This window comes from Amia ocellicauda, chromosome 5 (assembly GCF_036373705.1).
Source record: "Amia ocellicauda isolate fAmiCal2 chromosome 5, fAmiCal2.hap1, whole genome shotgun sequence".
NCBI lineage: Eukaryota > Metazoa > Chordata > Actinopteri > Amiiformes > Amiidae > Amia > Amia ocellicauda.
The window spans coordinates 48083172-48105254 of record NC_089854.1 but is presented as its reverse complement, the minus strand read 5'-3'; the positions used below and the strand labels follow the sequence as shown (position 1 = coordinate 48105254).

Sequence of the window (22083 nt, the reverse complement as noted above, 5' to 3'; positions counted from 1 at the left end):
TTATGTCATGAGCATGTTGAACTGTAACACACAGTGCTGAATGCTATCACCACACGAGACACGGCGCCTACAGCCAGGATTACACAGTCTCGGAACAGAGGAGTGAGGACTATGGGAATCGTAAAGCACAGTGCAGAGAAATTTACACACGCACACACACTTACACAAAATCTTTCACACAGTCAGTTTCATACACATCCAAAGACATCTTACACACATACACACACATGAATTGCTCTACCCCCTATACTGAAATCCTACTGTGTCTACCAACACAGAAACATATGCTCAAACAGAGAGGTGCAAAGAAAGCAAGGGATGAAATGCATTTTCTATGGATTGAAGAATAAAAAAGTTACACTTCTGTCTAGTTCTGTCACTCAGTCCCTCAATCTTAGCTTTACTTTCCAGGATGTATGTCCGCACTGTACTTAACTGTATAAATTGGAAGTTGTAAAATGTATTATATCTTGAATTGCTTTGTTTAATGTAAATTTTAATTTGTAATGTTTGATGCCTTGTACTTAACTGTATTCTTGCACTTTGTATTGCACTTATGTTGTAAGTCGCCCTGGATAAGGGTGTCTGCCAAGAAATAAAAATAATAATAATGTGAGCTGCTGCCTCTGCACCTTTCATTCAGTAGACTCTTCTCTGGTTTCACTAACTTCAAGGATACATCGCCATATGGAATTAGATGTAAAGATAAATATATTGTGTATTCAGCATTCATTATGATGCAAAATACAAAGTGTGGGGGAGGGAGGCTACATACACCATATTTAGCCCCCCACCCTCCTTCCAGCACCCCCCACCTCCATGTTATCAACAGAGCAGGGTGATCAAATCAGTCAAACACACACACACACCTTCTACTTCTATTCATACACAACACCTCTCTAAGAATTTCTCACTCATCACATACATACACACAGACTATGGTTCCCAATTTATTGCAATTGGAAAAATGTTAAGAAAATGATTTCGTATAGATCTTTGCATTGTGTGCGAGTCCCTCAGACAAGTGTGGCATAGACAGCTGGGTGTAATCTGTACAGAGACTGGCACCACCTCCAGTGGTGGTTCTACAGCATTTCAGCTGGAGGGGCCTGGCTGGGGCCAGTTATAATATTAGGGGGGCCATACATTTCTCTGTGGTGCTACCGGGTGGGGATAGGGGTGCTGATAGTGTTTCGTCCATGGTGCAAGCAGAGGGGGGGGGTTGTGCGGGGTGCTGACGGTGTTTTGTCCGTGTGGTCGCGAGGGGGGGGCCAGCGATTGTATCAGGATGGCCGTGGCGTCCCCTGGCCACCCCTTGGCGGCACCAGTAACCACCTCCTCCAGCACTGTGCCCACATTGGCCTAGCTGACATCAGTCTACAAGTTTCACATTTCAGATTGCAATTTTGAATTGTATAACATATATTGAACTGATGATTCCTGACTAAGTACAACACTGTTTTTTGTTGTTTGTTTGTTTTTGGGGTTTCTGGTGTATGAATACAGAGTGTGTGTCTGTGAGTGGGTGGGTGTGTATGAGTGCAAGCGTGTGTTGTCTGTGTCTAACTGTGACTGTGTCTGTATGTGTGGGAGTGCACAATTCACAGATCAGTGTTTATGTGTCTGAGAGAGAGGGTAATGGCTTTTGCATTAGCATGTGAGGCCTAGACTGGAGCGTCAGCCTAACAAAAATATAACAACAACACAACCTAAACTTGAATTTTGCACCACCTGCCCAATCCATGTAATTTAAACAAGAAACCCAAGGTAGCTTTAAATATATGTGTGGTTCTATTTAGTTATTCTTTTTCTGTAGTTTGTTTTTTATGATAAACTATTATTCAATGTTCATGCTTGCTCCACTGCACAAACAAACTATTGACACACCCCAGTATACTCACACAGTTCGTGCATGGACACACAACATTATATACACACAATTTACTAAAAGTAGAATCACACAGACCCTCACACCCACCCCAGGCAGACTCAGTCCCCTTCCTCTTTTCTCCATCCCTGTGCAGTATCTGAGAGTTTTCAGTATTGACAGAGCACTATATCAAAATAAAAAACACACTGATTTGAGAGTCAGTCTCTCTCTCTCAGTCAAGTTCAATTTCACAGCGAGTCTTCATGCTAAAGCACACTGAAGGACAAATACCAACTCAACATAAACTGGTAAACACCCATTTCCCCCTCCCCTCACAATTACCTTCCCTTTCTCTTGTTACCTCACTTCTCCCCCTTTTCCTTCAACCTATACACCTCCAACAATTCTCTCGCTCAAATTCAAATTCAAACAAAGCTGAGTGGCAAGATTAAGTTACATCAGTATTGACAAAACATTGACAAACATGTTCAGTGCTCAGTAATACTGCAATATGGAAGAACAAATACAATACATATACATTTAGGAACTTTACCGATTTTAACAAATATTTATTTAGATAGTTGTATATATATTGTTTTCTCTCTCTCTCAAATTCACAGTGTATAATTGTCCTGACTAATTACAGTACTGCCAAAGCACATGACAAAAGACAAATAATAAGAGTGAGGCACCCATTAATTAAGAACGGAATAAGGAATAAATCCAGATGTGCTCACAACTCTACCTCAGTTAAAAGACAAACACACTTATAGTAAATAAACATGTAAATACTTGAATATACAAATAACCCTTTCACCATCAGTAATTACAGACAGATACGCAGAGAGATAGTGTGTGCGTGTGGGGGGGAAGTAAATGCCTTTTAAAAGCAGTGGCAGGACAGAGGGATGGATAGGACTACATACTGCCCCACTGTAGGCACATGCACACTACCTAAACTAAATGCTGAGAGACAGAGTAGACAAAACAAAAGGATAGAGGAGAAATGCAACACCAGCCGACAGAGAAACGTATAGGCAGGAAAGACGTGAAGGAGAACATAAAAAGCTGAAGAGGTGGGTAGAGAGATTTTACACTCTGGATCCAAAATACAATGTATATTGTCTGTACAATACTAAAATCTCCATATAATATTTGTAAACTTCTCTGTTAATACCTGTATAGTTTCAAAATGTATATTGTACTTATTTTGCCTCATTACACTGTTCACACCAGATCTGTATGTAAATGTTTTGGCAAGACTGGTGTATGCCAATTATCTTTTTCTTAATTTGAATTTGAGACTGTGGAGAGGCATAAGGCAGAACATAAACAGGAAATGTCATTACCTGCTTCACTTAAGGGGCTATGATGCCCTGAGTGCCAGAACTCTGGGGCTCTGCCTGTAGCCCACAATACTCTTGGACAACCAGTGAAACAGGATAGCAAGCACTACAGCTGCACGATCCCATTAATCAAATCATTAGTTATGGTGATATCAGGAACAGCTACACACTTGCTATCCCTGTGCATTAGCTGTCAGGTTATTCCAACTATAGAATTAGCAGACAATTGTTTGTTCTAATTAGACACAAATTAACACAGCTTGGCATCTGATAAGAACCAGCAAGAGAGAGACCTGAGAACAATCAGAGCAGCTCCCTTCCGGCCCTCCTCCCCTCTTCTCCTCTAATCCTGCCAGGTGAACCAATGACTCTCAAATCCCTCCTAGCCCTCCTACTCTATCCCAGTTCAGTGCTGATCAATCAGTATAGAGCCTGGCAGCTGTTCCTGTAACCTCCCTCCCAGAAATCAGCAGTCCAATAGCAGTGATTTAGTGTCATTCCAGTGAACAATGCCACCCCTTTATATATATATATATATATATATTTATATATATATATATATATATATATATATATTTTTTTTTTTTTTTTTTTCCCCAATTAACATTGCCTTAGGTAAGGACGTCAGCCAAATACATACACAAAACAAACAAAAAAATCAGTTACATAATCTATTCTGTATCAGTAGTAATTTCTTGACATTCTTTGAAAAACAAACTGCAATTTAAGTGAAAAGAAAAAAGTGCAACATGCAAAAATGCAACTTAATGCAACAAGTTAAGTTACTAGCAGTTATAGTAACAGTAATAACAGTAGACTTGCAATACCAGGAGAATTACTGGTTAATTGCGGTTATATTATTTCATTTTTGTATGTGTAACATCAGGTGACTGGCAGTTAAACTAAACTGTCTTAAAGGGGAGGCAAGTTTGTGTCCCTGAGAGGTGAACACAGCCTTCTTTCTCTCCCTCTCCCTCTCCCTCGTCCTCTCGCTGCTGCTGCCCAGCTGCCTGAATTATTAAACACAGCTGGGATATGAACCCCTTTGAAGTCATCCTGGATTCTGAAAATGTATACAGATTTTGTATTTTATATACATTTCTGTTGCTTTGTATGAGTTGCATACAACCTCATATAAATTCAATGTGCAGGATAGATGGAGTATGTGCAGAGAAGTAGGGGAGTCACATCAGACTGCCTAACCCAGACTTGAGCAGAGCTAAACACAGACGAGTCCCAGACACAGGCAAGAACCTGCACAGCTGCTCAGCACCACACCACCTGTGTGCAAACCTATAATTGTGTAGGTCTTTGGGGGGGTGGGAGTCCAGTCCAGTCTAATCCAATCTAGCCCAGTCCAGGATTACTACCATAATACCATAACTGGAAGTGGTGTTGTTATATTCATCCAGTAAATAAATGCTATACTATTTTTCAATCTACTGTACAATACTATGTTGTACTATATTGCACTGTAACCTGTACATGACCACAGTTGCTCCTCTTTCAGTATGCATCAGTGTGTGTGTGTGTGTCTGCACGTTTCTATCATATTTCTGTCGGTCTTCGCAGGGGTTGGTCTTGGTTGCTGGAGAGCCAACATAGTGAACAGGGTTGAAAGGGTTGTTAGATCTTCCTCAGTCACTGTACTTCTGGAACAGGGAGACATTGTCCCCCAACCCCAAAGCAGGTTGGCATGGGACATAAAACCGTCTCTTGCCGTCTCAAGACCTGGAAAAAGTGAACAGTTAAAGAGAAGGGGAGTGTGTGATTGATTCAATTACTGTCATTAAGGTGGGATGGGAAACGGAGGAGCCTGCCCGTGTTTGTGAGGGTATATCTGCATACTGAGTGTGAGTGTGTCAGTGTTTGTGTGTTTATCACACAGCGTATTCAGGAGACAATGATTTGGTCTCGTAACAGCTGAGGAACATAGCACATCACACTGACGACTGCTCCTCTTGGTTTCTCTCTATCTCCATCTCCCTATTGCCATCACTGCACCCCCCTTCTCTCTTCCCCTATGTATCTCCCTCTCCATTTGAAATTCAAAATCAAAGACTCTTTATGGAAAGGACAATTTGACAAGTATTGCCAAAGCACAATTAATCTCTCTCGCGCTCTCTCCCCCTTCTCCGTCTCACTCACTCAAATTCACATTATTATTATTTTTTATATCAGAAGCTGATATCACCACTATTTCAACAGAGACAACAGATTGCCAACATCCAGTATAAATATTTACACTGAAAAAAATCTCTCCCTCTCTTCCACCAGTCTCCCTCTTTTTCTTTCCATCTCTACCTCTCCCTCCCTTTCTGTATCTTTCTCTACCTCCTTCTCACTCTCCATCTCTTTCCAGTTCAGGTGGTTAATAGGATTAGCTGGATCAGACAAGATACAAGCATTGTCCAATAGACACGTTAAGCACAAAAGTCTCCCTTCTCTATCCTTCCCTCAAATTCAAATGTGCTACCACATCCAGCATGCAGTGCACACATTAACAATTAAACAACCTCTCCATAGCTCTAATTATTTTCTCTCAATCTTTTGTTTTCCCCCTCTACTTATTTCTCCTCTCGATCTTCTCAAATTCACACTCGAAAGGCATTTCACAGCAGTGCATGAAAAAATGTCCAAAATACGCACACAAAACACACACTATTTAACCCTTCCCTCCCTCCCTCTCCCCATCACTCATTTTCTTTGCAATACAGATTATACCACACTGTGTACATTGCTTAAGAGGAGACAACAGAGACCAAACAGAAAGTGCAGATATTTACAAATGAAAATCTCTCTCACCCTGTCCCTGCAGTGAGTACACTGCCTGTTGACAGTGAGTGTGCCCTTTACACAGCTCACTTTGTCCAGGTAGTGCTACCCCTTTCACCCTCCCTCCAGCCCAGTGTCATGCCCACACAGCTCCCACTTCCTCCCATCCTCTTCTCGTCTCTATTTTTTTCTCTCCGCTCCAGTGCAGAACTTGCGAGTATGTTCAGTTTTTGATCTCTTGTGTTTTCTGTTTCGCCTGAGGACTGAACTCCTACACACAGCAACTACAGTTACTGCCACTACAACTACTGTACTGTACTGTACTAGTAATAATATTTATACAGGAACAATAAAATGTCTTCAGCATATGGACCCTTTTTCATTGCTGGTTTCAGAGACATTTTAAAATACCCAGGGCTTTTTGACCAGCAATACAGTGCAGTTGGCAGTCATGGCATCTCTCATGCATTGTATTCTATGAAAAACTTGCAGTCTGATCTTTTTAGGTGTTTCGTTAGAATACAGTGGAGGGTCACGTTTGTGCTGCTGTTGCTGTCCACAGGGGCTGCAAAGGGCAAAGGCTAGGTTTCCTACCTATAGTTTACAAAAGGCACTCAACTCAAGCCACACTAACATCAAACATCCACTCCACCAGAACTATTACAGTCTCCCCAAATCTTACAGTAACACACATGCCACGATACGATACGATACATCACCTCTGTTCTTAAGTAGCTCAGCACTAACCAAACTGGATCACACACTCACACTGCACTAAAACAACTGCCTAAATCACAGGAAAAAAAAACTTAAAGAAAAAACTAAAATCAAGATATTCCATCTCAGTTATCATATACCCCAGTGCCCTAAATAAGCCTTAAACATACCACATCCCTCTCTCCCAGTTACAGCCTGCACCAGTCACAAAAAAACACAGAAAATAATTACACTGAAGAGAACCACTGCAGTTTATATATATATATATATATAAAAAATAAAACAAATGTGTGCACCCCCTGCACTCCTCTCCCTCTCTCCATGTGATTCTGAGGTACTCACCTTGGTACTCATGTCCTGGAACATAGGCAGTGGGGCTCCCCGCGATCTGCAGGGTGATCAGGACCTCTCCTTGCTCTGTGCCACCACCCCCTAGCTCCCCATGGTGAGTGCATAGGAAGAAGAATGGATTGAATCGGGGGTAGTACCCTACTGGAGGGGTCCCCAAATCTGCAGCGCTGCCTGCTTCACCTCCTGCCAGTGCCAGGGTAAGGAGGGCACAGAATAGTATGCCCCCCAGGACTGACCACGCCATACCCCTCTAGACACACGCGCTCACACACGCACACACACACACACGTGTCCAGGTACGTGTTGGGGTGTAGTGCAGGTGGAAAGGAGCTGGAGTGTGGGAGCCTGGCTGGCTTACAGAGTTTGTCCAACAGGCTGCTTCTTATTCTTGTTCTGCCTGCTGCTGAGGATGACTGACTGCCTGGCACTAGGCTGCCTCCGTCTCTTCACTCATAAGCCGGTTCACTCACTGACTGACTGACTGACCGACTGACTGAAAGAGTGAGAGGCTGCTGGCTGCTGGCTGCTGGCTGGCTGGCTGGCTGGCTGGCTGGCTGGCTGGCTGGCTGTTTCTTTCCTCCCTCCCTCCAGTAGCTGGGAGTAAGAGCCTGTCTGAGCTGTCCTGCTCTGCTCTTAAATACCCGGGCCCCCTCCCTCCCTCCCTCCCTCCCTCCTTCTCCGGAAAGACCAGCCCAACATGTGCATCACAGAGAGAAAGAGAGAACCTCCCCTCTTCTCATCCCTCCCTTTTCACTGTCAGTCTGTCATTCTCTCCCTGCCTTTTTATCCTTATCGCTTTCCTTTTTTCTTCCAAATTCCTGCCACCTCCTCTGTCAATTTTTCAATCCTTCCCTCACTTTCTCTCCTGTCAGATTTTCTACCTTTTCATTATCACTCTTTGTCCTCTATCTCACTCTTTTCTTCCCCCCAGGCTGTGCTCTCTCTCCACTCCCTGGTGTCACACCTCCTCCCCCCTTTCATCTTTCCCTCCTCTCACTTCAATCTGCCTTCACTTTGCTTTCACTCCTCTTTTCCCTGCCACTCAGTCTAGTTCCAAATTTGTATTTCCTAATTTTTTCCCTATAGTTTCCATCTGAAATTCCAACTTTGCTTGCCCCGATCCAACTACCACCTCCCCTCATTTTCTCCCCTCTGTTCTGAATTAACTCCACATTTTCGCTGCAGTCTTAAGCTGATAATAGTGCTTTACTGTCTCCATCTCTTAATATTCCTCTCCTTCTCTCTTTCCAGAATGCACACTGCTCTGTACACCCCTTAACATACTCACTCTTCCCTCCCTCTCACCCTCTTCCCTCTCTTGTTCACCCCCCTCTCCATTATGCCCCCACCCCACCTTACCCTACATCCATCCGTCTAATTATTGATATAAAATTGGACTAATTCAACAACTTTTCCCCAGATCTTAAAGTATTAGTGATTGAAGAGATTCTGCTGGACTACGTCGTGAGCGGTTTGTGTTTTTGTGTTTGGCTAGTTGTGTGTGGTGTGAGCTGTTTTTTTCGTCAGGCATTGAGTGAGGTGTATTGTGAACCCTGTTTGGCTAGCTGTTAGTCCCTAAGTCTGTGTTAAACTGTTCCGGTAGTCTCAGCACTTTTGCCAGAGCACTCCCCTTCTGCCCACATCAGTGGGGGAAAAACAGCAAGGGTAATCTCACGACAGGAACTGTTAGGTGCTGACACTGCTCCCTAATTCTGCCCCAGCCTCTCCCCATAGTCCCTGTTGTTCTGTCAGTTCCCACACTGAAGACACCCACAGGGGAGTGGGTTTCAGTGAGGCCCTTCCAGCTCTTCACACACCTCTCATCACTACTCCCTTTAGACCACCAAGATGTGATGTGCTATGTTCTAGTACAGAGACAAAAAACACAAGACTGACTACAGGTTTTTAACTTTTTTTATTTTCAGGGAGGGATAAGTCAGACAATATAGAAAGTGAGGGAAGAAGGCAGGGAAGGAAAGAAGGGGAAAGTGGTACAGCAGTTAAGTCACTCCAGCCACTGTTACAACACCCCCCCTTTCTTGCTTTCTCCATATCTCTTCAAGTATGCCCTTTTTTCTCTACACCCCCACTTAGCCAGCACCATCCAGGATCAAATCATCAGAGATGGGGTCACAGGAAGTCATACAGGTACCTAATAATGTCGAAGCCCACTGTCCTGCAGGGAAAGGAAAACGGGAGAGAAGGATGAAGTAGAATAAGTAGAAAATAGAGTATTAAAATACACTGAGGTATAATATATAAATAGTGCCAGTGTGTCTTTGTGCGTGTGTGTCAGTGTCCTTGTCCACATCATCACCTTGCCTGCTCACCTCTCCTCCTCTACCCTCAATCCCCCACCCAGCTAAAGAAACATGGGTCGTGTTCCGTGACCAGAAAACAGCAGTGTTGGCGGCAGCCCCAACCACACACACATCTATCAGGCCACACTGCACCTAGGGCTCCTGTCCCCCCCACTGCCCCAGAGCTAGGCACCACAGGCCCCTGCCTATGCCACACAGACACCAGCTGAACAAACTCAGCCTGGCACCAAAAACGGTAACCCCTTCTCTACTAAAATAATATCAGCAGACTCTATTCTCCTACTCCTGATACACACATAGATCCAGACTCCCAATCACCTGCACAAGATGGTTTAAGGTATAGTAGTTCCCAGAATACAAAACTACCCGTGCACACTTTACAGTTACACTTACATTTTATTCTACAGTTTTAAATCAAAACAGGCCTTGTTATACATGTTTGCTGCATGAATACAGCTTCAATTTAATACAATTTCTTTATGAAGCGTGGTAAAAGTGTTTGAATTAGTCTAAAGGTGTTATCTTCTGTCCGTCTTTTTTGACTTTCTGGGTAAGGTGCTTGTTTATTACAACACTTTTGCACTTGTGTGAAAGTTACATTTATAAATGAATTGTATTATTAACAGTTTTATATAATATTATACAGATATGTTCAGGTTTCATCTTGTTAGAGGAAATGTCAAATATGAGAAATAATGCTTTCTTTGAATATTCTCCACTGGGAACGTCTTAATCCTACCGCAATTGGGGAGTGAGATCAATAAAATCTAAAATCGAGCGATTGACTGTGTGTAATGCCGACTTGGTATTGAACTAGAGAGCTGTACAAAAAAAAAAAAAAAGATGCTTTAAGTCTAAGCCTGACTTGACTGACTGTTCTGATAATTGGACTGGATTGATTGACTGTGTGACTAACTGAAAACTAAGTGCTTATACAATCTGATAAGCACACTGTCTGCCCCTTTAATACAAACAAATAAACTCAAACAAAACACTAAATGATATACACACAAACAAGCACACTTACACATGGCCACGCAGACTGCTGTGCATCTCTCGCACTTTCCTTCTCTTCCCCTCTCTCTCTACCCCCACAGTGAGGGCATGGTCATGCCGTCTGTTCCACTAGGCCTCCCACTGAACACACCTGCTCTCACTGCTGCCAGCCAGGCTGTGTACAGGTACAAAACTGACACTTCACACTAACACTGAAACTGTACACACATTCACATTATACACAATGGCACTACACACTTAATAACACACACTGACACTGTAGACACACCATATATAGATGTCGTTGTCTATCTCAGCGTGTCCCTGTGTGCCCATCTGTATACGTGTCTCTGTGTGTCAGTGTGTGTGTTACCTGGCCACAGCACAGATGAAGTCCAGAGACACGGCACACTTGAACTTGGGAGAGTCCAGTTGGTCATCATGGCCGACTTGACACAGCAATTGCAGAGTCACCAGGGATGAGATCTGGCAGAGGTAGAACGAAAGAGTAAGAAATGGAGATAAATGGAAATAACTTTATTTTGTAGTTATTGTTCCTCATAATAATGGTAAATGCATTGGAAATAGTGTGTGTGTGTGTATATATATATAATTTTTTGTAACTGCACTTGTACCAGGTGTGAGGACAGAGCTGGAAATGCAGAACATTAACATTCAATGCACATCAATTACATATATACACATACACACACATATAAAATATACATACACACACACATATATAATATATAACAGAGAATGAGAAGAAAGAACTGCTTTGACTAATGGGATTTTGGTTTGGAATTGGAACTATGGATATCGGACATCGTACGGTTTCTGTACATCTTTTTCAAAGACCTAGTAGATGACCACATAAAAGATGGCAAGCTGAAATCATAAATTTTGCAGGCTTGACATGGAAGAGAGAAGCAGTGAAAGTGGAAACATCCAGCAGTGGATCAATATTGGCTGATGATATACATATACATATACACACACACTTTTATTTAAAGGTATACGTTTGGGTAAAATGAACATTTTGGTTTTATTCTATAAACTGCTGAAAACATTTCTCCCAAATTCCAAAAAAAAATATGAATGGAATGGAATGGCTGCCATACACACAGAGATGATGATTTAAAAAAAATGTGCAGTGGTCTCAATTTTTTCCAGAGCTGTATATATACACATGTACACACACAGTGGCTTTCAAATATATTCATACCAACACTAACAGTCAAGGTTTTAGAACATTTTCATTTTTCCATTTTTTATTGAAATGTATGCAGTTTTATGTCTCGCGGTAAATTAAAGCATAGAACAAATTAACAATTGGAGATAAAAGAAATAATGGAATCATTTTAACAAAATGTAACCCCTTAAGCTGACAAACCCCTGTGGTACCCTTAAAAGGGCACCAAATCCGTGTGCTTCTCTTTAATCCCATGTGTACTCTTGACTGTTCTGTTTGCCAATTATTTGGTGTCCCATGGAAGCTGAGGCTCTCAGCTTTCTGACGATATGAAGCATTCTCTGATGTGATTTTTTTATTTTTTATACCCCCCACCGGCATTTACTCCCATTTTTGTTTTAACATCTGGCAGTTTACCGCTTACCTTTGTAACATTTCAGGTTAAAAACTGCTTAAAATTTCAATAAAACCTGGGAAAATTGTGGAGTTATTAAACTTTTGACCAGTAGTGTATATAAACAAAGATTTAACAGAAGAAATGCAAGTTTGCAAACTTTTTTCCCCTCAATTAAAATATGCTAACAATGCACAGAATGACATCATGTGTTTCACAAATAATGGCATGATCACATCTGTAAATATCTCAAATTAAAACCCTGCAAAAACAATCCCACATCAACTTTCTGTTGTCTAGAAGTTAATAGGAGGCTTCTAGAACTTTTATAGAAACTTCCAAAGGTTACTCATTTCCACAAGGTATAAAAGGATATTGCACACAGATGCAATCCATTAGTGGCATTCATGGTAAAGGTCTGATTACAGACAAAGGGTCAAGTAGGGTGATAACCAAAAATAAATAAATAAATAACAAACTCTACCCAATTTAGGGTGCATAGGGTCAATAACTAAGAAGTGTAAGACTATTGGAACAGTCACAATCTTGCCACAAAGAGGATTCAAGAAAAGATGAATATAACGTCCTATGAGAAAAGTGGTTGTAACACATTTTTAGGAACATTGAATACATTACAATGTTTAGAATTGCCGAACATCTTACTTAAAAAAAAAAAAGAAAGAAAGAAAAGGGGGTCAAAGTACATAAAAGTAACTGACAATTTGGTAAAATACCATCCGGGTTGCAACAATAGACAGGGGGCGTAATATTTTAATCTCTACTTCTTGTGTTGTGTATGATACAATTTTGTATGCAATTGCACAATTTTCCCCCCTGCAGTAGGCTCACACACCACCTGGCCATGAGAATGACAGGAGAAACACTGAATACTTAAAGTTTCTATCTTCTGAATTTACATACAATGTTAAAGTGTACTTGAAATCATAAATATGGTTTACATTCATTTAATTACCCTTAATTTATTATTTTTAACTTTATTTGATATATTTACCAGATACCATACCTACATTAGCATAACACATTTTTAAATAAACGAAACCGAGCACTTTATGAATCATGTCTCGCTGGTGTTAAACATATAAACATTGTCTTACTATATAAATAGTGTAAATCCTGCATTAAATCATTCACCAGCATGATGTAACTTTCACAAAACAAAATCTGAATATGCATATTTGCCTGTTTTACATTTTTGAGTCCTGGTGCCCTTCTCTGAATCAGGGAAAATAATGATTCAAGCATGTACAAGGACATTTTGGCCAGAAACCTGATGCCCTCTGCTAAGAAACTCAAGCTTGGTCAAAAACGGTCATTCCAGCATGATCAAAAGTATGTATCCAAGTCTAAACAGTTAGATTTAATTGCAAAAAGCCGATTAAAAGCAAAAAACAATAAAGGAAATTCTGCCAGGAGTGTTGAAAAATCACTCCCAAAATACACCAGAATATTATAAAATATGACATTGAGAAGTCGCTTCCTGTAGTAAGTCAAAATACTGATTTGGGGGGATGTTAATAAAACATTTTAGATATTTAAATGTATTTGATAAAAAATCATTGCACTCTTGTACTTCATCTTTTTGTTACAATTGATACAGCATGTAAGTAAGAATTAATGTGGAGACCACTGTGTGCGTGTGTGATTATTATAGCCATTATATCTATATATTTACATACAATTTAAACAATGCACTCTGTACACATGCCCACATTACAGCATACACAGGTTACAGAAACCAAATATAAAAGTGCACTACGCTGGCTGCCCATTGATCAGCAGCATGCGCAGTGTGCATACCTATAGATTAAAACACTTATTTTCTCTATGTGCCTCTCTGGTAAAACTGCCCACTTTATCCACCCCTCATTAGAGCTACGCACTAGGCACCGTGTTTTCTGCAAATGAAAATGGTGCACTGTGCCCTGCCATTAGTACCTTGCTCACTAAACAAGCCCCATTAAAATCAGGCAGCCAGCGCTCTGAAGAAGTGCGACTGGGGGCTCTCTTTCTATTGTGGAAAGTAGGTCGGGGTTGGAAGGGAAAGAGTAAGAGAGGAGAGGGGAATGGTGGGGGGCAGAGGGGGGTCGGTGCAGTAATTATTTTTATCGTTATTAATTTCCACCTGAAGGTTCAGCTCTTTGCGCACATCAGGCTATCTGTTTTGGCGCCGTATGCCAAGCAGTGGCACAACACAGTGCGCGCACACAAAGACAGGCCTGCGAGGGATGGGGAGAGGAGAGGTGCCTGGAAGGGGAGGGCCAGAATAGATAATGGAGAGAGGGATGGAGGGATGGGGGATGGGGGGGACTGTCGGCTCATCACTCACTGGATCCTAATTTGGGCTTGCAGGTGGTTTAAAAGCGGTGGTTAATAATAATAAAATGGAGGGAGGAGGGGGTGGAGGGGCTGGGGGCCTCAGGGGAGCACTTTAAGAACTGTCAGCTCACACTCCAATTAGTAAAATGAAAAGACCAGTAAAATCACACAATCACTTACACACTAACAGTTCCATATACACACTCGCTTACTCAAACACATACACACACATTTACAAACCCACACACACATATATACACACACTGGTACACACATGCTGTACAAAAAGCATGTGAGTGTGTGTATACACACACACAGTATTGTATTGCAACCCATATCATTGCATTTGAAGAGGTCTCTGATTTCAGAATCCTCTCTCTCTCCTCCTTTCCCTCAAAATCTTTTCCTCTCCTCCTTTCCTCATCTCGCTGTCCCCCTCTCCTCCTTTCTAGGGCATGGCAACTAGTTCCTGGAGTAACAGTGTCAAACTAAACACTATGACAAAAGCAATCTGTACTCCCCATGGTCAGGGCTGGCTGGGGCACAGGGAGGTGAAGGTTGGGGGGGAGGGTGCTGTGGGAATCAATCTGATGCACATCTGTTTCCAGTCTCCTGCGAGAGACCACTGGAGGAGAGGAAACAGACACAGACATGGAGCGAATGAGCGTGTCGCCTGGGTCACCCCCAAATTACAGGAGGTTGTTGGTGAGGATCTGATTCAGGTGTTCACAAAAATACACAAACTAAATAAATTCTGGACAGGAACCGATTCCTTTTGGACAGAATGTAAGAATGCATTGACTGACTTGCAAATCAGTCCAAACATGCATCAAAGCTGTCCAATAGGGGCCATGCTGGCAGGAGGGAAACCGACCAGCGGTGTGTGTGAAAAGTCTCCTGCTGACTGCAGCTCGCTGCCATTTCTGCCCGGACGCTTAAACGGGCGTTTCCACTGGCTTAGCGTCTGGACATGTCCACCACTGTCAACCTCTCGCCCACCGCCGTTGACCTTCTATCAACCTTCCGACGCTATTGTCGACATCTCGACAACTTTGACATTTCAGTTCGACAACGTGGAGGGAGATAGTATTTCCTGTGAGGGGTTTGGTGAAGTCCTCCTATGCAGGAAATGTCCATGTATATTGAAGGTCTGGACGATGAAGACATCAGGACAGACCTCTTACTGTCTGTGATGAAGCCTAAAGACGCATTTCACCGGTGCTCCGGGTGCCAGAGCAAACTGCCCTCTTACGATGGGCATACGATGTGTCCAACATCTGGGCGCTTAACACACAACAACAAGCACTGATGGGAGAAGGGGACTGCGAGCATTGTTCAGCCTTCACAGAGGCTATGCGCCACAAGAGGGGCCAGGAACACCCCGCCGTCGTCAAGAGCGAGCCGCCGAAGTGGAAGCTCTGCCCACCGCTCTTCTGCTGGCTCAGCCCTGCACAGACCCTCACCAAGGGTGTCTCCTGTGCCGTCAAGCTAAATGGCGATCCTCTTCATCCAGGGCTTCACCGGCAAGGGTGCAGTCCGCTTCCCCCTCCTTGCAGGCATTCTCCAGAAAGGAGGGCACGTTCCCCCAGAAGGAGATCCCCGAGGAGCATACGGTCCCGTTCCATATGCCGATCATCTTGGCGCTCTACTCCGCAGTGAGTTTCATCATGCTGCTCCCCTCTGCCTAGATGACAAGGGGCACCTTCCTCCTGGAGACAGGAGGAAGGGGACAGAGGAGGGGTTTAAGAGCACAATGCTCCGGCGATTCGGGGAAGTCACGGAGACCTTGGCCACTCAACAGCATATGCTGAACAGCATGTAGGCGCGGCTATCATCAGCATAGGACGCCCCACACCCCCCCCAGCTATTGCTGCCACCTGAGGAGACACTGTCCCACGTGGCATCTCACTCTAACATCTCGGATTCCCCAATCCTATACTGGGGAGACCGAGGTGGCATCAATGTCGAGCACTTCACGGGCCCGAGTTCAAGGCACTGATGAGGCATGCAGCAGAGGCAGTGGAGATTCTATGGTCCCCTCAGGAAGAGGTGCCGAAAAATAGGCTCATGAGAGAAACAGAATCTAGACCTTCGGAAACCTTGCCCCTCTTCGAGGACTATGTGAACATTGTCCAGTCCCCCTGGAACCTGCCAGCATCTGCAGGCAGATGCTATGTACGCAACGGCGGGGGCGGACCAGAAGGGCCTGGGTGACCAGACTGGTGCAGGCTAATAATCCCCTTTGTCCTAACAAACAGTGCAGGACCACCGATGCTATGCTCAAAAAAGCAAACTCCGCCAAGACTCCAGTGGTCCGGGCAGCCAATGCACAGACCATCCTAGTCCTCTACATGGGACACCTGGTGGGACGTACGAGAGAGTGACACTATGTGGGAGACACGGAGGAGCTGGAGCTTGTGTCCGCATACATGACGGACTTGCTACACAAGGAAGGATGTGGGAGAAATGAGCGAAATGAGCGGCCGGGCGACTGGTTCACATCAATAGACCTCTGGGACACCTAATTGCATGTCCCCATCCTCCCAGTGCACAGGAAATACACGTGCTTCTACTTCCAAGGCCAGGCGTACGAGTTCAGCGTGCTGCCATTCGGCCTCTCACTGGCTCCCCGTACATTCTCAAAGTGCATGGACGCAGCCTTGGCCCCCCTCAGAACAAAGGGGATAAGGATCCTGAATTACCTGGACGACTGGCTGGTGTGCATAGACTCCAGGCAGAGGAACATACAGCTGAGGTCATACGTCACGTGACGGCACTGGGTCTCACAGTTCACACTGAGAAAAGCTCCCTTGAACCCACGCAGATGGTGGGCTTCTTGGGAATGAGGCTAGACTCTCAGGACATGCTTGCCTACCTATCCAAAGACAGAATCGTGTCATTGGAGAAGTGCCTCAAAAACGGTTGGGGCTGATGGCTGCCGCCACGAATATTCTCCCCCTGGAGAATACATGCACATGTGCCCATTACAATGCTGGGTAAACCCCCACAAGCTATACCCAGCGAGAGACAAACACCACCCACTGACAGTGATCGCAACATGTTGGCAGGCACTGTCCTGGTGGAGAAATCAAAACAATCTGCCCCTCGGCTCCCCTTTTGGATGCCTGCACAGACAGGAAGTCATCACCACAGACGTCTCGTCAAGTACAGGATGGAGCACGGCCTGGAACGGGATGGGAGTCAAAGGGATGCGGAGCGGTCTCTGGTCATCCGCTCACATCAACGTACAGGAGCTGCAAGCAGTGCAGCTTGCGCTGCACCACTTTCACCATGGTCTGACAGACAGGCACGTCCTGGTCCGGACAGACAACACGTTGGTGGTGGCCTACATCAACCACCAGGGAGGCCTACGCACCCCCAGACTACATCATGTGGTGTGCAGACATCTCCTGTGGGTGCAAGACAATCTCCAGATGTGTCCAATACAGCAGCAGACTCCGGGGGAGGTCCGGATGCCTTGGAGTGGAGACTGAATCCTCAGGTGGTGGAGCAGATCTGGGAAAGGCAATGACCCACTGCCCTCTGTGGTTCTCCCTGGAAACAGGAGGTAGTCCCCTGGGTGTGGATGCCTTTGCTCAACGCAGGAACTGCTGTACATTTTCCCCCACTACCACTTCTTCCACTGACACTGGAGAGGATTTGCCAGGATGGAGCCCAAGTCCTCCTGATCGCGCCCCGGGGGCCGAGACAATTGTGGTTTGTGACGCTAGCGCAGATGATCAGCGCAGATCCATGGCAGCTTCTGCTTTGACAGGATATGCTGAGCCAAGCAGAGGGATTGCTATGGCACCCCAACCCAGCACAGTTGCAGTTGTGGGTTTGGCCCCTGAAAGGCACCGCCTAATGTCTATGGGGCTGCCTGTTAATGTTGTGGAAACGCTGCAGTCAGTCAGGGTCCCCTCCACCAGGGCCCAATATACTTATAAGTGGTCAGCCTTCCAGAACTGGTGTCTGGCCAGACATGTGGATCCGGTGTTGTGCCCTATATCGACCATCCTGTGTTTCATGCAACAGCTGCTAGAAGATGGGAAATCTGCATCCACGTTGAAGGTATATCTGGCTGCCATCTCAGCATGCCATAATAAGATTGACAATGTCTCCCCAGGAGTCCATTTCCTGGAAATCCAGTTTCTAAATGGTGCGATACCACCAATAAAAGACAATTCCAGCCTGGGACTTGGAATTAGTTCTGCAAGGACTTAGCGGAGCCACCTTTGAGCCCATTTCCACAATGGAGCTCTGCTTTCTGTCACTCAAGGCAGCCTTCCTTGTAGCAATAACACAGGGAAGGAGAATTAGTGAAATCCATGCCTTGTCTGTGGATAAAGCCCGTCTGATCTTCTCAGGAAACAACGACAGAGTCGACAAAAAAATTACTACAAAAGAGTAGTTTTTCGAGATTTACGATTATACTTATATCTTAAATCTTTTGTAGTCATTTTTGTATTATTTTAGTATAAATACATGTTAATTTGGATTAATATGTTGTTTTTTTCTATGTGAACGAAAATACACAAATTCGCCCATTTTCTCATTGGAAATAGTTACATTTCAAAATATCACTGTCCTGGTCAGAAAAGCAAAGTGTGTGGGGAATAATAGCCATTGTCTATACTTTTGAGGTATAAGCAATTAGGAAATAACACTTACTACCCAGGAACAAAAAAATAGTGTAATCAGCAACCATCAGTCCTGTGTTCCAATGGCACCTTGTTTGCTAATCCAAGTTTATCATTTTAAAGGGTTATTGATCATTAGAAAACCCTTTTGCAATTATGTTAGCACAACTGAAAACTGTTGTGCTGGTTAAAGAAGCAATAAAACTGGCCTTCTTTAGACTAGTTGAGTATCTGGAGCATCAGCAATCGTAGGTTTGATTACAGGCTCAAAATGGCCAGAAACAAAGAACTTTCTTCTGAAACTCATCAGTCTATTCTTGTTCTGAGAAATGAAGGCTGTTCCATGCGAGAAATTGCCAAGAAACTGAAGATCTCGTACAACGCTATGTACTACTCCCTTCACAAAACAGCACAAACTGGCTCTAACCAGAATAGAAAGAAGAGTGGGAGGTCCCAGTGCACAACTGAGCAAGAGGACAAATACATTAGAGTATCTAGTTTGAGAAACAGACGCCTCACAGGTCCTCTACTGGCAGCTTCATTAAATAGTACCCACAAAACACCAGTCTCAATGTCAACAGTGAAGAGGCAGAGTTCTGAGTTGCAAAGGAAAAGCCATATCACAGACTGGCCAATAAAAAGAAAAGATTAAGATGGGCAAGAGAACACAGACACTGGACAGAGCAGAGGAAGATTGAAAAAAGTGTTATGGACAGAAAAATGTAAGTTTGGGGTGTTCGGATCACAAAGAACATTCATGAGATGCATACCAAATGAAAAGATGCTGGAGGAGTGCTTGATGCCATCTGTCAAGCATGGTGGAGGCAATGTGATAGTCTGGGGGTGCTTTGATGGAGGTTAATTGGGAGATTTGTACAGGGTAAAAGGGATCTTGAAGAAGGAAGGCTATCAATCCATTTTGCAACGCCATGCCATACCCTGTGGACAGCGTTAGACTGGAGCCAATTGCGTCCTACAACAGGACAATGACCCAAAGCACAGCTCCAAACTATGCAAGAACTATTTAGGGAAGAAGCAGTCAGCTGGTATTCTGTCTATAATTGAGTGGCCAGCACAGTCAACGGATCTCAACCCTATTGAGCTGTTGTGGGAGCAGCTTGACCGTATGGTACGTAAGAAGTGCCCATCACTTGTGAGAGGTGCTTCAGGAAGCATGGGGTGAAATCTCTTCAGATTACCTCAACAAATTGACAACTAGAATGCCTAAGGTCTGCAAGGCTGTAATTACTGCAAATGGAGGATTCTTTGACGAAAGCAAAGGACAATTCATATTTCAATTAAAAATCATTATTTTTAACCTTGTCAATGACTAGATTTCCTATTCAAACTCATTTAATGTATGTTTTCATTGAAAACAAGGACATTTCTAAGTGACCCCAAACTTTTGAATGGTGGTGTACATCAGATGAGGACCGCAGACTACACGCACTCTGCCCTGTCCAGGCTTTGAGGTGCTATATGCGAAGGACTGCGCACAGCCGCAAATCTGATCAACTATTTGTCTGCTACGGTTCCAACACCAGAGGGAGGGCGGTTTCAAAACAACGACTGGCACACTAGGTGGTGGACGCGACCCGGCTCACCTATGAGACGTTCCCTGTGCAGTCAACATACAGAAGTTTATTTTCTTCAGAAACATGCTGAAGCCTCTCAGGTCGAGAATGGGCCCGAAGCCTCCGACCTTCTTTGGCACTAGGAAGTATCCCGAGTAGAACCCTGCTCGAGAGTCCTCCGTGGCCACTAGTCATATTGCTCGTTTCTCCCGCATCCTCCCTCGCGTAGCAATCCTGTCATGTATGTCGACACAAGCTCCAGCTCCTCCGTGTCTCCCACATAGTGTCGCTCCCTCATACGTCCCACCAGGTGTCCCATGTAGAGGACTAGGATGGTCTGTGCGTTGGCTGCTAACGTTCCCATGCCTGAACACATCTCAGTGTACTCAACAAGGGAACAGGCCATATCATGGGCTCTCTTTTTCACGGTGTCATACTTAAGAAAGTTTACAAACTAAAGTTTACAAACGAGAGGAGGCCATTCGACCCATCGTGCTCGTTTGGTGTCCATTAATATCTAAGTGATCCAAGGATCCTATCCAGTCTATTTTTAAATGTTCCCAAACTTTCAGCTTCTACCACATCGCTGGGTAGTTTATTCCAGATTGTGACTACTCTCTGTGTAAAGAAGTGTCTCCTGTTTTCCATTTTGAATGCCTTGAAGCCCAATTTCCATTTGTGTCCCCGGGTGTATGTGTCCCTGCTGATCTGGAAAAGCTCCTCTGGTTTGATGTGGTCGATGCCCTTCATGATTTTGAAGACTTGGATCAAGTCCCCACGTAGTCTCCTCTGTTCCAGGGTGAAAAGGTTCAGTTCTCTCAGTCTCTCCGAGTAGGACATTCCCTTCAAACCTGGAATAAGTCTGGTTGCTCTCCTCTGAACTGCCTCTAGAGCAGTGATATCTTTCTTGAAGTGTGGAGCCCAGAACCGTACACAGTATTCCAGATGAGGTCTAACTAGTGCATTGTACAGTCTTAACATTACTTCCCTTGTTTAAAATTAGACACTTTTGACAATATACCCTAACATTCGGTTTGTCTTTTTTATTGCTTCCCCACATTGTTTGGATGGAGAAATTGAGGAGTCCATGTAGACTCCTAGGTGTTTCTCATGTATTACTTCATCTAGTTCTATTCCTCCCATAGTGTAATTATAGTGGACATTTTTGTTACCTGCATGTAATACCTTGCACTTGTCCACATTGAATTTCATCTGCCAGGTGTTGGCCCACAACTGAATAATATCTAAGCCCCTTTGAAGAAACCTGTGCTGCTGAGATTGTATCTGCTGAACCACCTATTTTAGTATAATCTGCAAATTTGACAAGTTTGCTAACTATCCCAGAGTCCAGATCATTAATATAGATTAGAAAAAGCAAAGACCCTAGTACTGATCCTTGTGGAACTCCACTAACAACCTCACTCCAGTTGGAAAGCAGTTAAAATCCTACACAAAGATGCAGAATGTTTTCAGCTGCTATTATCTCTCCTGTACAAAAAAAAAGACAAATTAATGACACATTGTACCAGTCACCTTCCCCACCACACACACACACACACACACACACACA

At 43.9% G+C, this 22083-nt stretch overlaps 2 protein-coding genes across 4 annotated transcripts in view; both read right to left on the bottom strand.

Annotated features, from left to right (window-relative positions):
- Positions 1 to 7629, bottom strand: part of reln (reelin) — a 172695-nt gene extending 165066 nt beyond the window's left edge. The window contains exon 1 of the mRNA XM_066705548.1: positions 7051 to 7629. Coding sequence (XP_066561645.1) covers positions 7051 to 7303 — 253 coding nt within the window. The 5' untranslated portion in view covers positions 7304 to 7629. The remainder of the gene's footprint in view (positions 1 to 7050) is intronic.
- A 1326-nt stretch (positions 7630 to 8955) lies between these two features.
- The window catches only part of orc5 (origin recognition complex, subunit 5), a 73936-nt gene continuing 60808 nt past the window's right edge, over positions 8956 to 22083 (bottom strand). For all 3 annotated transcript variants that reach the window (XM_066705546.1, XM_066705545.1, XM_066705547.1), the window contains 2 exons: positions 10750 to 10862; positions 8956 to 9235 (listed from right to left, as the gene is read on the bottom strand). In XM_066705546.1, coding sequence (XP_066561643.1) covers positions 9190 to 9235; positions 10750 to 10862 — 159 coding nt within the window. In that variant the 3' untranslated portion in view covers positions 8956 to 9189. The remainder of the gene's footprint in view (positions 9236 to 10749; positions 10863 to 22083) is intronic.